The sequence below is a fragment of the Neopelma chrysocephalum genome, unplaced genomic scaffold, assembly GCF_003984885.1.
Source record: "Neopelma chrysocephalum unplaced genomic scaffold, ASM398488v2 Primary Assembly neopelma1_25, whole genome shotgun sequence".
Lineage (NCBI taxonomy): Eukaryota > Metazoa > Chordata > Aves > Passeriformes > Pipridae > Neopelma > Neopelma chrysocephalum.
Genome location: NW_020897694.1, coordinates 14,325,169 through 14,341,659, shown reverse-complemented (window position 1 = coordinate 14,341,659; position 16,491 = coordinate 14,325,169). Strand labels below are relative to the sequence as shown.

General features: G+C 34.0%; 1 protein-coding gene across 6 annotated transcripts in view; it reads right to left on the bottom strand.

Moving 5' to 3' along the window:
* Nucleotides 1-321: 321 nt before the first annotated feature.
* PIBF1 (progesterone immunomodulatory binding factor 1) overlaps nucleotides 322-16,491 on the bottom strand; it is a 113,558-nt gene continuing 97,388 nt past the window's right edge. For 4 of the 6 annotated variants that reach the window (XM_027674523.1, XM_027674524.1, XM_027674522.1 and 1 more), the window contains 2 exons: nucleotides 3,064-3,255; nucleotides 322-957 (listed from right to left, as the gene is read on the bottom strand). In XM_027674523.1, the coding sequence (XP_027530324.1) occupies nucleotides 901-957; nucleotides 3,064-3,255 (249 nt within the window). In that variant the 3' untranslated portion in view covers nucleotides 322-900. Of the gene's footprint in view, nucleotides 958-3,063; nucleotides 3,256-16,491 lie in introns of those variants that run through there. The other 2 variants (XM_027674525.1, XM_027674527.1) reach the window with 2 other exon arrangements.

The following is a 16,491-nucleotide window of genomic DNA, read 5'->3' as shown; positions in this document are numbered from 1 at the left end:
TTTCAGTATGCAGTACTTAATATAATCTATATTTATGTCATATATAGAATAAACCATACGCAGTCAAAAGTGCTTTAAAATATTAGAGAACTTTTCTATAGTCAAAATAGATGGTGGAGTAGAATAAATAAGTAGAATGTCTTCTTGGAAGATGGGGCTTATTTTCATACAATTAAATATGGCAAGTTACCCATTTCATCAGTACAGCCTTACAGTACTCACACATCAGGATTCTTTTTTTATTATTTCATTGATGTAACTACACTACTATCTAGCCCATTAAGTATCAGTGCTGATAATTAGGATGCATTTTATTGCTTCTTTAGAGTATTTTTAATGCCTGTTTGGTTATACAAATGACATCAAACGACAAACTACAAATCAAAGCTGATATGTAATTTTTTTCCAGCTGACATGAATTTCCTTCATAGAGAGTAGGATATAGTTTAATGCTAAATCATGTATATTTTTTAAATTTCTGTAAATTCGAACAGTTGCAAGGAGTGTGGCATGAAACACAGGGTCCAAGAAAAATAATACAAAAAAGCTGAAACACGCATTCATTTGAACACTCTGAATAACATGTCCTTTAACTGCCCAGATTATAAATGTGTACAACATGCTAATGTTTATTTATCTTTTAAAATTTAAATATATGTTAGTAAAATCACTGCACACATTATTTCCACATATTTTATACACAAAATTTATTCACATGACCGATCTAAAAATTATTTTATGAAGCATAAGATTATTTGACAGTTATAAAAGAACCAAAACAGTTGCTAAAACCAAAAGAATTGTTTGCTTTTATGGTAAAAAGGGCGTCATTATGGTGGAAATAACTTCCTTTGAAGAAAAGCTCCCCAAAGAATTATTTTGAATACTTCTGGAAAAATGCTATGGTGATGTTTTCTTCTGCAGTTTCTTGTACCATACAGGTGCCTCTTTGTTTGTCTGTAAAATAAAGAACATTTAATTGTGAGGCAGTGAACATCAGAGAAAAACATGCAATCTACACTAAAGTCTCTTTCCGTCTTCTGTAGTTCGCAGAGATAATTCAGTTTTTTGCTTAAATGCAAATATTAAAAATAAAAGTATGCATTTAAGGTTACTATTACAACATATCTGTATTAAGACCTCCCTATTTCCAGGTTAAAAAAAGCAGACTATACAGTAAAAACTAAATGATTTTTAAAAATATCCATCACAATGAAAACATGTATAACTGTGCCATAAATAGGTTTCATTTGAAATAACATCATCTGACTTTCCCAGTTGAGAAGAGAATGGAACTTAGAAAAGAGATCTTGAGTGTGCCAAAATTGACCAATACTTTATGCAGAAATTTAGTTATTAAAAAAGATAAATAAAAATAAAAGAATTCAGGAGTTTTCTGACACTGTAGACAGTATTTTAATTGCAGAGAATTATCCGTGAGCAACTTCGCCTTGCCTTCATAATCCTATGGGCTACTGCTACACAGTCAGGACTGCTTAAAATTCTTGTTGCAAATTCAGTGGTGGTTTGTATAGAACAAAATAGTTTCAGTTTTAGTTTTTATAGAAATAAAACTAATGAAGTGGAGGTGGAACACAGGAAGGACTATTCTGCTTTCAGGGTTGGGTATAATCTCTTGAGTTAGTGAATACCATCTCTTTAGTCTTTTGTCCTTAAACTTTCTAGTTCCATTTTCTGTCTGCTCTCTATTCATTCTTTCCTCCAAGATTTAATAACCATTCAATTTAAAGATCTACTTTATTAATTTTGAAGAATTCAGTTACAAAAATAAATCTGCTCTATCTGTGCAAGCTTTAAAAATTTAAATTTAAAAATTTAATTGACCTAAATTGGCAGGATTTTCACAGGACTACTAATTTCTTTTCCCTATCTAACAAGAAAACCTATGCCATCTATATCCCTAAGTAAGACAGGACAGATTACGCACTGAAACCCTGGATCATCTATGCAAACTAATTGTTTTCTCATGTTTTGAATAACTGAACAGCTCCATCAAAGACAAAGTTTGAGCAGTATAATTTAGCACTACCAAAAGGACTGTGAATGAGACAGCACTGGGTAAGCCTCTATTTACTCTCATAAGCTATCCAAGCAAATTCTGAACCCCTAAAATCCCCCAGTGCTCTCACATCATGTTCAAGAGATGCAGCCATTTTCTACATTTTGTGTTATAAACCCAGTGTCTGGTCTGCTGCAACACAAACCTCATATTGTTTAAGACACTGAATATTAAAGTCTCCAACAGAAAAGAAAAAAAAAATATCCAAAACTCATATTCGGACCAAAATAGCACATATGCTCTGTAGTGTGGATACACCCTACAGAAAAGTAGCATCATGAAGTGTACATAGGAGTCATGATTTGTTTTAAGATTCAGCATTGCAACTTGTCTCTCTTGAATTTATCAGTTCAGGCACAGCCATAGTCAGAAACTTCTAAACCATTTTCATGAAGCTTTCAGATACCAGAGGCACTAAATCTGAAGTGGGCCACTTCATGTATTAAAATCCAAGCATTTAGTTTCTGAAGGAATAAAACAGGGGTTTATAATATCAGGTATCCTTAGCAACAGAGGTGATATCAATACTGATCATCCATTTTTTTAATATATATTTAGATACATACACATAAATATACATATATACATGACTATACGTATACATAAATACACCTATTTCCTCACTCCTGCTGCTCAATATATATGCACACGCTCCACTCATACATGATCATGACAGATTTAAAATAATACAGTCTGTGAATCCCTACAACTATTAAAATTTTGCTAACCACTCTTAGTATTGAAATATTACAATTTTTTTTTTTTAAAAAAGACCTAGTTTGCTGTGAACTTAAGATGTAGAAAGTATCAAATAGCTAAATAACATCTAAACCTGTAATTTATCTCCTCAATGTTGACCACTTCATAAAGAGCTGCAAGTATTTAGCTGAATTAATTATACATCTCCTTGACATATGAACCCGTGTTTTTCTTTTTAAAAAGTGAGAAGAATTATCAAAAAAGTTAATGGCACTTACTCTTACCATAGTACTTACAAATAATGTTGGCTTAGGTGTAAATATATTTTCTTCTTCATGTTCTGGCAGCAGTTTTACTGAAGGGTTTGATTTGTTTTTTCCAGTTGCACTTCTTACATCAGTATGAGACTGAGGTAGATTTTGTTCATAACGTTTACCATGTAGACTAATTAGAATCTGCTTCATTGTGGCTAGTTCCTATAAAACCACAAAAGAACAATGCTAAGTTATTCAGTTAAATTACGTTTGAACCTATTAAATATTTATTTGTTAATAATAACTTTATATTCACCAAACTAAATGTGTAAATGGATCAGCAAAGATAACAAGAATGAACATATACTTGCTATAAATAATAAGATTACTAATTGGACCCCAGTAAAAGTAAAAAAATAAAATGGGCACAGAGGATTTACATAACTCAAATTTTGTCTTGCTTAAAGGCAGCAAAAGAGAACATTTACTGTATATTAGGAACCCACTATCTCTTTTAATTTAAACTTCCATTTAATTTAAAAGAACTTATTTGCATTTATTTTGTCAGGCTGAGAGAGTTTATGAATCTAATTTGAATGACTGTGACAAACTGGACTTTTGAGCACTATTACTTGCAGAGAAATCATATAAATACTTTACTAGAGATGCATATGTGTCTTTATATCCAGATTAGAAAAGAAAAAATCAATGAAAAACCTTAGGAGGATGTACAGCAGAAACAGGATCAGAGTGGAAAAGAAATTTTGTGAAAAATAGAAGTTCCAACATGGGAAAAGAAAAATGACAACATATAGAAATGCAGACATTTTCTGGATATCCTAATAATTTGCTTTGAAAACAATTTGGATTAATTAAAAAAGTAATCCTTCCTTACTACTTAGCTGAACAAAAGAGATTATTCAAAATGTACAGTAGAGTGAGAAAGGAAAAAAATAGCATTTTCTGACTTTAACTGGACATCTTCTTTTGTCATCTTGCATCACACTTAGCGCCTAATGTTCCCTTCCCGGTCCATGTAAGTTACAGAATTTAAAGCATTAATTATTATTATTACTAATTATTATTATTTAGAGCATTCGGTATTGTAGAAGTAGAACAGAAAAGCCAGTAGAAAAGCGTTTCAAAGTAAATTTTAAGATGTTACATTTTTTTAAAACTATTATTGTTTTTGTTTTCTTGCTTTTTACAAATGGTGGTGTCTTCAATAAGCAATACTGTTACTGCATTAACATTCTTTATAATTAACATTTTATCTTATCTCTCAACCAGAACAGGACAATTCATATTTATAGCTGAATGACAAACATTTGTTACATCTTACCTATTTCTTAATACTTGCCAGAAAATTACATTGATGCACATTCTATTTTCATTGCATTATTAGTAATGAGTTAAAAAAAGGCCTCAGCCTTTTAAAAGATTCCTGCCATATACCTTCTCTGTCCACTGCTGCTTTTAGTACAAGATACAAAGTCAAAAGAATCATGCTGTAGCCTTTAAATTGTCGCACACTAACTCAGTTACATGAATGGATGTTGCACTCCACAGACTGGCTTTATCGAGTGTACAAATTGTTCTTGTATCTCAGTCATTTAATATTAACTATTTGCATAATTCAGCCATGTGTGGTGGCATGTTGAAACAGCATGACTGCAGAGCAGCTGTTTAAAAGGACTGCATAGCTGATGCCAACATGTTTTTCAAAGTTGTAAGCTCTGCAAAGATGTTGCCAAAGCGACACATAGACAGAATTTCTTGATGAAAATAACTCAAGTGAGTATACAGCAATAAATACACCATTACAGGAGATTAAATTGTACATAAACAATGTTTTGACATTAGCAAATGCTGTTCCTATGCTTAAACTGCATTATTCTGTGGACCAAATAGCTGCATATTTGAACAAGGCAAAACCCCAAAACTGTCACACAGATTTATTTCAGAAACTTGTATGTGAAACTTGTATGTGTAGGGTCAAATTCTCTTGTATCAAGATCCACTTGGCAGTCTAAAGTCTTCTCTACTTTAAAGAATCTGTCCTGTACTTGACAGCACTGTCTGTGTTCAGACTTGGAATAGGCCCTGGAGAGTCAGCTCTCACACAATCTTCCCCTGTGACAGGAGGATTCTCTAATGTGAAGCTATAAGAAGGAATGACAGGGACTAGGGATGAAAAATTAGTCCACAGCGATTAAGTTATTTTGGCATTACAGACAAATTTATCATGAGGATTTAGCTAAGGTTACCTTAATATGAGTTCTAAACCCCCTCCACATTTAGTGGGCAAAAACAAACTTGGCAAAAGAGCACAAGAAACACTGAATCCAACAGAATCACTGGTATGTGTATCGCTAAACAAGGAAAGAAAATTGGCCCAACACATTTGCAAGAGATTTGCTGTTTTCAACCAAGGAAATACTGAAAACAAAGTTCCATCTTGAACTGCAAAAATGTTAACCATATCTTTAGATTTCTCTGCTCCTGAACACAATCTTCATCCTTACCTTCACTTTTAAGTTCTAAACAAGAGTCATTAGCACTACCTGCAACTGTTGGCATGCTACTCGGATTCCATGAATATGATTTTCCAATCCTAAGATCTGGCAAGTTGGTCTAAAAGCTAGCAAGAAAAAGCAGCTCTGGAGATTGGGTTGAGAATGTGAACTTGTTCCAATGGGAACAGGACCTTGTGAAAAAAGGGGAAAGAAGGTATTAGAGTTTACAGCAGATGGGAAAAATCTTTTGTGTAGAAGGATATGTACTAGTTTCAGGATAAGCTAAGGCAAGGAAGATGCGAAGAGGAAGGGACGATTAACATTTTTTATATATTTTTACTGTGTCGAGTCCATGCAGAGCTGTGCAAATTGTTTACTTACAATATTCCCTTCAGTTACTCAGTGCACTGTAGAAAACAGTGTTGCTAAAGCTCTGCATTTCCCAATTTCCCTGTGGAAGTATTTGATCTTTGCCATGCTGGCTTCTGGACATCTAAGCAAGTGATGCCATGCAAACTGTGTGTCACTGTGTTGAGGCTTCCAGGTCTGAGGGATTTGGCTTTAGAGAGCCAGACAGCAATCCTTCTTGGGAGCATTACGAGTACTGACACCTCTGAGTGGATTCACCCAGTTCCTCTCTCGGCTCAGTGAGTCTCATTGTCACAAACTCCAGCAACACAAGCACCCGCTCACTGCTTATGCAATATTCTGTGGGGACGTGGCAGTGCGGACACATGGAAAACAATGCAGTTAGCAAGAAAAGGTGGGTTAAGATGACATAAGGAAAAAAAATTAAATACTATGTGGTTGGCACAAAAACAGTGTTTATGTACAATTAGTGTCACCCATACAAACAAGTATCAAGACTGTATTATTAAATATTTTGAAAGTCTGTCCATAGAAACCTGATGAATTTTTGTTAGGGATGCTAACTTGCTCTGCATACCAGCACAAGTGCCAAAAATCAAAGTAATGAGCTGTGTGACATTAAGTGGGATTTCACTCAAACTTATAACACCTAAATTGATGTATCTAAAAGTAAGTATCTAAACACGAGCTAAGAATCTAATTTCCTATGACAGACAATGTAGCTTGGAAAGTGACTCCATTCAGAACTGGGATGCCTATTGGTATGCCGGCTGAATCATGTTGTAACAACACTACATATTGACTCTTGCAACAAACGTGGGTAGAGCCCTTCCCAAATCTTCATTCGCAAAGCCTAGCCATGATGATGATGACATATTGACTAGGCTGCTCAACTATAAAGCAAAGGAAGATACTTACCTCACCACACACACCTCCATTTTGATACCTAAATTTAGTTGTCATAAACTGAATCCATTTCTCATGTCACTCTCCTTATCATTTACTTTTCTCAGATTTCTACTTCACCTAAAAGAACTTTCATCCTGAATAGCCAATGTACAATCATAATTCCCCTTGCACGTATATTGGAAGGATCAAATTAATTTTTAAAAAAGAACTCCATTTTTAGAACATGCTTTCACACCACAGATTATCTACTTGTTTAAGCTTTCCAAAACATACATTCATACTCTAGAACAACCTAACATCCTGTACTGCACTTACTTATGCACATCAATTCACATTTAATAAAGATTACTTTAACTATAAAAGAATAATTGGAAATTTTGCATACATAACCAGAAAGTAGCCAAGAATTCAAAATAAGTGATTAAAATGAACAGACTGAGAGCACAGGGAGCAATGTAGAAGGAAGGTGAAGTAAGGTAACATATATTGCACTGTAAATAGTATCAGAAGAAATTACTTGCTTATTTCCATTTATTTTTGGTAAGTTATGTCCAACAACCTTAGTTAAAAATAGCAAAAGCAATTTTGTGTGCCAATATACAAACAGAGAAGGAGATACAAAGCTTGAATTCAATGATCTCGGAGGTCTTTTCCAACCTTAATGATTCTATGATTCCATATTTAGGTACAGACAACAGATAGACATCAGTCTTTCCCATGATGTTCATTAATTAAAATGTTTTCTGATTTGGCATATTTCCCAAATTCTACCTTGCTAATTTATTAAGCTCAATGCTATCAGTGTTGGTGTTGTGGAACTAACTGAAAATCATCAAGCTTTAAAATAGTGTCAAAGGAACCAAAACAAAGGAGTGTAGGTAATTTTTAAAAGTTAAGATAAAAAGGAAAAATAGTTGGATGTTATCTGCTCATATTACTCATATTTTTGAAAAATATGAGAGTTTTATTATGATGTTTGATTTTAAAGCAAAAGTAAAAATAAGTTACACTTTATTTAAAATTGGTTTTACCTGTTTATTATGGATAATTGAAATAGTACTTAGAAAAAGAGAGACTGAAGATCAGTATTGGAATACAAAGGATAAAATTTGATTCCTTAAACTAGCGATGCAACTAGAAAAAAAAGATTCGCAAATGCAAAAATAAGGCATGCAGCCCTATAAATGTATTTTGAGTTATAGATATATAAAGGGATCTCTGTTTACATTGGTTTTGATGTCCTTGATACAGGTTCACATATACATGTACAAAAAGAGCATCTTATTTTCATAATTCAAAATTAGTATAATATTAAATATTATAAGAAAACCATAATTTAGATCATCAAAACAAAATGTAAAACAACTACCTGACAGGGAAAATGACTGAGGCATAAAAAGGAGCTGTTTTATCATGTAATTAATTGATGAAATACATGAAAAAAATGCCTACATTAAGCACAACAGGCATTTATCAAGAGTCTCATTTCTTTTCAGTGAATTGTTAAGAGTATAATTTTTTTTTTTACTGTCTCTGTCATGTAACTATAATTAAAGGAAGAAAGTATCCTCTGTGTACACTCAAAAACTCACGATGGCACTTAACATTATATATGTGTGTCTATAATTATAATAAATATGTGAATCTATATAAACAGTTAAAATGATACATATTTATATATCAAGCTCTGGAAGCAGATGCAAAAGAAGAAAAAGCAACTGGCTTACAAGAATCCATTACATACACGTCAATTCTTATGTTCTTATGGCAGGGATGTCTTGCACCTCAAATAATCTCCATAAAATGATCTTAAAAAGAAGCTTTACGTAGATCAGTCTGAACAGCTGGAAATCCTCAGTAGGAAGAACTATCTACCTTTGTGGTCTGAAGATAATTAATTTGGACGGTAAATCTAATGGCTTTTTCATATCACTAAAATAACCACAGAAGAAGCCTAAGGATGCCAGATGCATCGGACTCCTTTCTTGTGCAGTAAAGCCCATGGTTAAATATCCTCTCAAGCCAAAGTGACTCTGATAACAGCATGTACAGTTAACCGAACCTTTACCATGACGAATGGTATTCTACTTTTAGCTTTGCATATAGAATTTAGGAATCCTATATGCAATTTATGACTGCATACCTTTATGAATTTACAATTGCAAACTTCACCTTGGATTACAACTCCATTTTGAAGCAGGGAATTTGTATTGTGGAAGCTGAATAAGAGATTTCTGTCCTAGAAAATATATCAGGTTCTGGCAGAACCACTGAATTTTGATGACTGACAAGTGTTCCCAGAGAAGAAAATAGCATAAAAGTGAAAGAATGGAAACACAGAAAAGGTGCTAAATACTATCATCTTTAAAAAAGAAAAGCAATCTCACTGACAAAATCAGAAAAATCAGTTGAAAGAGAGATAAAACTAGAGGTTTCCTTCCTCAGAGATGCTGCTCAAAAGTTAAGGTCTCTCAAAATTTGTGAGTCAAGCACTAAGATGACGATTTCATTCCTACTCCCAATCTGTAAGTCTCCTCTACTGTGAGAGCAAAGCATGCATGTTCAGGACCTCCTTCGGAAAGCTTGTATTCCTCACTTTAACTGCCATATGGTCCCCATGTGGTTAAATTATAACTCAAAATAAAAATATGTATCCAGTCTGGAGAAATTTGAGAGATTACAGCACTGTCTTTAGGTCCAAGAACAGTTGACTGTACATCTCCCACACATGAAAGGAACCGGACAAAAAATTGCTTCAAAAAGAGATTTAGTACACTACAACTTGAGCCCAGAGACTCGACTCTTCTCAATATGGAAGCCAAACAATAGGTTTGACTTTAGCAGTCTGACTACATTAACTTCTAAAATAACAATAACAATAAAACCAATACATATAATAGAACATGCAAGTGAGGGAAAACAGCCATACTGGGATGAAAAACATGTTCGTGGCAAGTCAGTGAAATCTGTCTTCACATGCACATATCCTCCCATTTAGGCAGCTATTGTAGACTTCAAACAAGTCTGCACAGGGAAAAGCAGAGTTCAGATAATGAGGCTATGGGTATATTAAAGAATACTGATTTGAGAAACCTAAACAGGCACTTAAGAATGCTATACCCATTTGGTAGTGTCCTATAAAGAGCTTATTTCAGAATGATTTCTCAAGTCTCTCAAGAATTAAAAGTTCATGTTCAATATACAAGTGTTCATAGAGAGATTCAGAGAAAAAAAACTTTTATACTTCCTATAACTCCTTCTTGAGAGAAAGTGATCTTAATATGGAAAAGGGCAGGACAGGGTGGTTCAGAAGTAACCATCTTCACAGTTATCTGTCTCAAGGCGTTCACTAGGGTCAAGCTTGATGGGCATATCAGGTGATGGTAGTGAAAATACTAAGGATATTGCCCTCTATGAAGTCCTGTGCATTTCCTTACTTGGATGCCCCTTACACTCCTACTGTAACTTTCTGTGAAAATAAAGGTGTGTTAAAAATAAAGTTGTATCACTTAATCACTGATACTAAGATGGAGAGGGATCTTTGTGAGAACTCTGGTTGCAGTTTGGCTTTGGAACATGTGACTGGATACGTGGTTGGATTTCCTCACATTGTCCTTTAGGTATCTTAGGTAATAATATTTAAACCTAGGCAAACTAGCTTGTCTGATCCCTCTATATAGCTGTTGGTTAGAAATTCAAAGGTAATATTAATTTTGCTCATTTTAAATGAAGATATGATAAATCATGCCATAATAGTGCCTGTTTTTATTTTCGGACTACTAATCACTAGATGATTTTCAGATGCAGATATCTATAGTACAGATTTTTAAAATCAGGCAAGATCCATCTCTGCTACTTTGTCACAACTTCTCAGATCATCTTTACACTGGCAGTACTTGTTAACAGCACTGGAGTTCACCAGTTAAAACAGAGGTAAACAAACGAAGCTCTCTGTACAGATTGTTGGCATAAACATATTTCTAGAGAACAACAAGCTAGATGACTGAAGTAGAACCTGATTCTACCTTTCAACATATGCAATGACTTGTATACAGCACTTTGAAGAAAAAATTTGAGTACGATACTTGAACTTTGGAGTGCACTAGAGAAAAGAGACATATGTGTCATTATCAAGGAATGAGACTCTTGAGAAGAAGTAGTACCTACAATGTCTCCTCTTCAAAACTACTGACAATTCAGACAAAGCATTATTTTAGAACTGTTCTTCATGGGTTTTATTTCTCCCAGAGACACACTGCAGAAGATAGCCTATAACCTGGAATTATGTCTCCCTTTTTTAGCTCAAAATGGAAAAAAGACCAAGACTATTAGCACACATTTAGCAACACTGGACAGTAACATTAATGATGACAAAATCTGAAATAGGAGAAAGGCACTACAGAAATGCCATTTTGATGTGACAGCAAAATAAAGCAAACGGTAAGTCAGTCCATTCCACTGTTTAAGACTGCAGATGGATTGGATGCAGTGGCACAACTGGTGCAAATTCAGGTTCAACAGTGGAACTCTTTGAGCTTGTGCCTATCAGGAGTAGAATCTACATGCACAACAGAGCTCAAAGAAGATTTTAACAACTGTCTATGAAATTAAGAAAACATCACAAGTCATGGTTCAGTCATTCAAATAAGGCAGAGTGTATTTGACATAGTTGCATCCTAATTGCAGCTGTCCTGGAAATACGAGATGTCAGCAAGAATTCTGGTGTAAGAATTGCACATATGGTCATCTTAGGCATATGGATATACGCTGTAAAGCTGGAAACTGGAAGACAGTATGAAATGTCCTGATCAAACAAATGAACCTGATAACTGGGTGGTGGAAAGATGCCAGACCATATGCAGGATGTTGATAGCTTCTCTGCACTACACTTAATTCACAAATTCTCTATATCCCAGTGCATATAAAAACTTAAAATGAACTGACAGATCTGTGACTATATGGATCTACAAACTACCTGCAGTTTTATAAGGTGAATGCATTAGAACTGTGTCAACAATAAAATGGCCCAGTCATTGCAGCGAACAGCTTCTGCCTTTTTAAATACATAAAAATCTCTGCCTATTTCAGCTGTGTCTTGAATTTGTTCTTAACAGTTAAATCCTCCTAACTTAACAAAAATAGGAAATAATTTGCCTCATAATTCAGAAATTGCATGTTAAATTCTTATGTTTTTTTCACTTTTGTATTGAGAATCAGAAGTATATTTGTAATTCATTACTCAAATGAAAGTTTAATGAAATGTATGCTTTATTTAGTAAGTATGCTTACTAAGTAAGTATACTTACAGGAAATGGATGCTAAAATGCTAATATGTCAAAACACCTTTATTTTCATAAATTATTATGTAGAAGTTACTGTATTTTCTGAGAAGGTAATATTCTAGTTGGTTCTCCCTATGTCTTTGTTATTTCTTACAGAGTATTTAAATTCACTTTCCACTTGATATTTGAACGCTACCATAAAGTGAATAAAAGTAAAATTTTTACAAAGTTAGATATGTAGCAGAATATGATAGAAATATTCATAGCCAATACAGAAAAAAGGAGTATAACACTGATTAAATATTAAGAAAATCTGAACAATTTTAAATTGATCAACAGTTAACAATTTCTTGTTTAAACGTTTATCATTTTAACTGATTCTGGCTCTCTCAAAAATGTGTAATTTAAAATCCACATGCCAACTCTATCCCATAATCCATATATAAGTTGAATTTTCCCTATGAAACTTCCTGTTTAGTACACAACTGCTCAGTGTGAATGGAAAGATAATTCTTTCAAGAATACATATGAAAATAGTAACACATTCTGAATAACACAGCCCCAAGAAAAGAATGAATGTACGCGGCCGTTAAGTCCTCCCTTTTCCTAAATTCAGCACTATTTGGAATTCATCTTTTATTAAAGCTTGACAGAAACAAAATAAATAACAAAAAATGAGAAATACTGCTTAGGAGAGTATTTTTCTTTGTAAAAGATGAGCCAGGAACTTCTCTACACTCGACTAGCAATGTAAATGTCACTTTGTTTCTCCAAGCTTAAAGCCGAGAATAGCTCCGGGGCTTACTTATGATGCAGAAATGTCCCTGTAATCTACTTAGAAAACATGCAGAACATTAATAGAAACTAGAATCTTGGAACATAAACGTAGCATAAGAAAAATGATAATTACTCTCTGGCTTAACATTTAAAAAGAGCTAAGCATTGTACATCAGCATTTATTGTATATAAAACAAGTTGCAGCACATAGATGAGCAGGAAGTCGTTCACTTTAGAAACACAAATAATTTTGACATTATCATGTACAATCTTTTTACACAGAAAAGGGGGGAAGAGGCAGTGATAGAGATTGTTTGATGGCACCTGTTACCAATCACATCTTTTCTTTTGTGCCTTCCCAACCCCTGCAGATACCTCTTCCTTCCCCTCTCCTCCAACAAAGCAGTTTTCTCCTTTTATCCACTAAGCTTCCATCCCTGATTTAACACGTACTGCCCTCCCCCTTATGACTCCAAAGCTTTTTATGAGCGTCTGAACTTCTCTCTACCTCTGTTTTTTGCAGATGGCAGCTGCTACTCTCCAGGTTCCTAAATCCAACACATTGGCTTTCTGTCCTACGTTATTCCTAGTCAATCTTCTTCAGCATAACTTAATTACAGCTAAAGATAGTATTAGCCAGACTTTAAAGTATGACTAATAATGAAATGCTGAAAACTCATCTGGAATTCTCAAGGTCATTGCTGAGACAGAATTAAACTTTGGGCACAGAAAACTTAGCAGTGAGGGGCAGGTCCCAAAGGCAATGTGAAAGTAAAAAAGATAAACATGGGAATCAAGGAGTAACTGGTCACAGTAAAGTAGAGCAGAGATACTTCAGGAGATCTTGCCTCTCCACAAAAGAGGAAAAAAAGAATAAAACCGTCTGACTTTCATTTCATTTTTGTGGGCCAGATAAAGGGATAACTATTGAGAAGTACTAGGGTTTTGTGCAGGATACTTACATGAGATGAATGCAATCACTTGAGCCTATTCTAGATTCTCAGACACTGTGAACAATGTCACAGAATTCTGATAATTCACATGGCAATGTTTGAAGTCTAACATTCATAAAGATTTACATAAATCTTTGGAAACCTTAGCCGATAGTTTATAGAAGCTCTGAAAAAACTCGTAGGGCTATTAATAAACTATGCATATCCTAACAGGACTAATTATTAGCTATTCCTCCTGCTTGATCATGTGGACTCTCTCCAATCTTAAACACAACTGGAGAATGGATTTGGCAGCTACTTATCAAAAAACAAAAAAAAGTCAGATTTTCTACATTTTAAAGACAATGACATAACTGTTTTCTGTTCTTAATTTCTCCTTTCTCTCTCACCTGTTCAGTCTTTTTCTCTGTGCACACCTATTACCTACACAATGTTGCCTTATGTTTATCTCCTTTTCTTGCACCTCACCAGATCTTCTGTTTGCTTGGACAGGATAAACTAGACTTTTAATCTCATTCACGAGACCTCCAGCCTGCTGTGAAGTTTATCTTTTTTTCCCCCCAGAAAATATGATATAAAAAATATAAAATATCCATTCTACAGCTCAAAACATTTTTTTTAAACTTATATTTTAAATTTTTAAGATTTAATTATTCATAGACTTGCAGGTCTTTGGAAAGTGGCCTTTTTCGGAGACATGGATTAAAAGTGAATGTAAATTCTCAGAATGAAACAAAGTGAAAATGTAATTTGTTTGTGAAACTACTTCCAAATTGCAATCAGTTCCTATATAAGAAGATGACTTAGAGAAAAGAGTTAATTTGTGTTTAGTTAGGCAAAATAAACATTAAGGAGATTTTCTTTTCAGGCTTTTGAACTTAAATATGTAAGAAACAAAGAATGGCTGTGATTAAGATACTACATTAGGACATATGAACTCTTAACCTCTACTACAAACTGGGGAGATTTGGGCAAAGCACCACTTCGTTTATTTTGATTGTTCCTTCTGCAAAACAGGGATAGTTTTCTGCTCTAAGTTGTAGGTATAATATTTGTGAGATAGGTGTGCAGTTACTGTGGTGAAGGCCAGAGAAATATTCAGTTATTAAACAGGATTATTTTGACGTAATGATAAGAAAGTGTGAAAACCTGGAATGGGGTAGAGTTACAAGGTTGTAGAGGAAAAACATCACATTTACTCATAAATGGTGAGTTACACATCAGATGCGGGAAGTTTCTGTCCTGGCAACTGGAAAATAAGTTCAACATAGTAGTCACTTGGGCAATTAGCATTTTAATATTAACCTGGTAGACTATTTTCAGCAACAACAGCTCAGTGAGAGTTTTTTATACTTTACTATGTTTTAAATAGAATAGAAGCTTGCAATGGCTAACCAAAATAAATTTTAACCCAATCTGTTCGAAGATTCCTACCAATTCACGTACACATATTTAGACAGATTTAACACTCAATTTGAGTGACACAACAATTTACTGACATAAGCTAACTGGCCTTAAGCAAACAAAAAGCAATCAAACCTCATGTGTCTGTAGCCATTTAACTGATTGATATCAAATAGATTTATTTAAAGTACTAGTACATATTTTCTACTTTGTCCCCTAGCAGACAGCCAGAGCCTGGTTTCTGGTTGCTAACTTCAGCTGAAGAGCTTTGGTGCAGTAACACATGAATGTGTCAATAAGGCAGGTGACTAGTTCAGCAAGTTTACATTCTATCACTTGTATGCACAGCTGCTAGTACACCATGAGTGCACAGATGTGTAAAGGAGATAAAATATCAGCAGGTTGTCATATCTTTTTAACCAGTATATAATATTCATGTGCTGATAAATATTAATGTCTGCACAAACAATTGTGTTATAGGAAATTAATGACTATTGTAAACAGCCCTAATTTGCACCATTAATGTCCTAATTTTTACCCTTTTATTTCTTACTACGATAGTTTCTCAGTATTAGTTTTACTTTTATAGGTTGAAAATTACCATATTGCGAGACATCAGATACTGGTGATTTCAAGCAGTTAAAAAAAATATATAATGTAAATTAAGTCCCTTATATTCATACAAATGGAAACTGATCTTAGCACTTGCAGAAACACCTATTGAAGTCTTCTATTGTGTTCTCTTATACCACTGTCTCATTTTTTGTTTTCAAGTATCCTAGAATATTTCAATTTAAAATGTAAAAAGAACCCCTCCATTTGTTCTACTCGCTCTGCTTTTTTTTCCCCCCAAAACCCAATGCATTATGAACTCCACATTAAAAATATAAAAACCAGTTTGTTAATTTTCAAGATTTTAGAAGTCAGTTTCTACACTCTGGACTTTGAATTGGAAAAGCTAAAATAGATTTAATTGTGCACATTATTAGTTTTCTTTACTATGACACATCTGCATCTTAAATATCTGAAGAAATACTACAATGCTATACATCAAAGCATAGCAAATTTATAACCTCTTAAATGTAACCTCAGGAAATTATTACTAAAACTTCTTGCCAAACATCTGAGTGCTGACAGACTGCCCTTCCAAGTTTTCATCTGAAGTTTGAAAGTCAATGGATAAAGTCTAGAATTGCACTTCTGATGTTACAAAATACTAACAACTGCATCGAGCATGAAAGGCAAGAT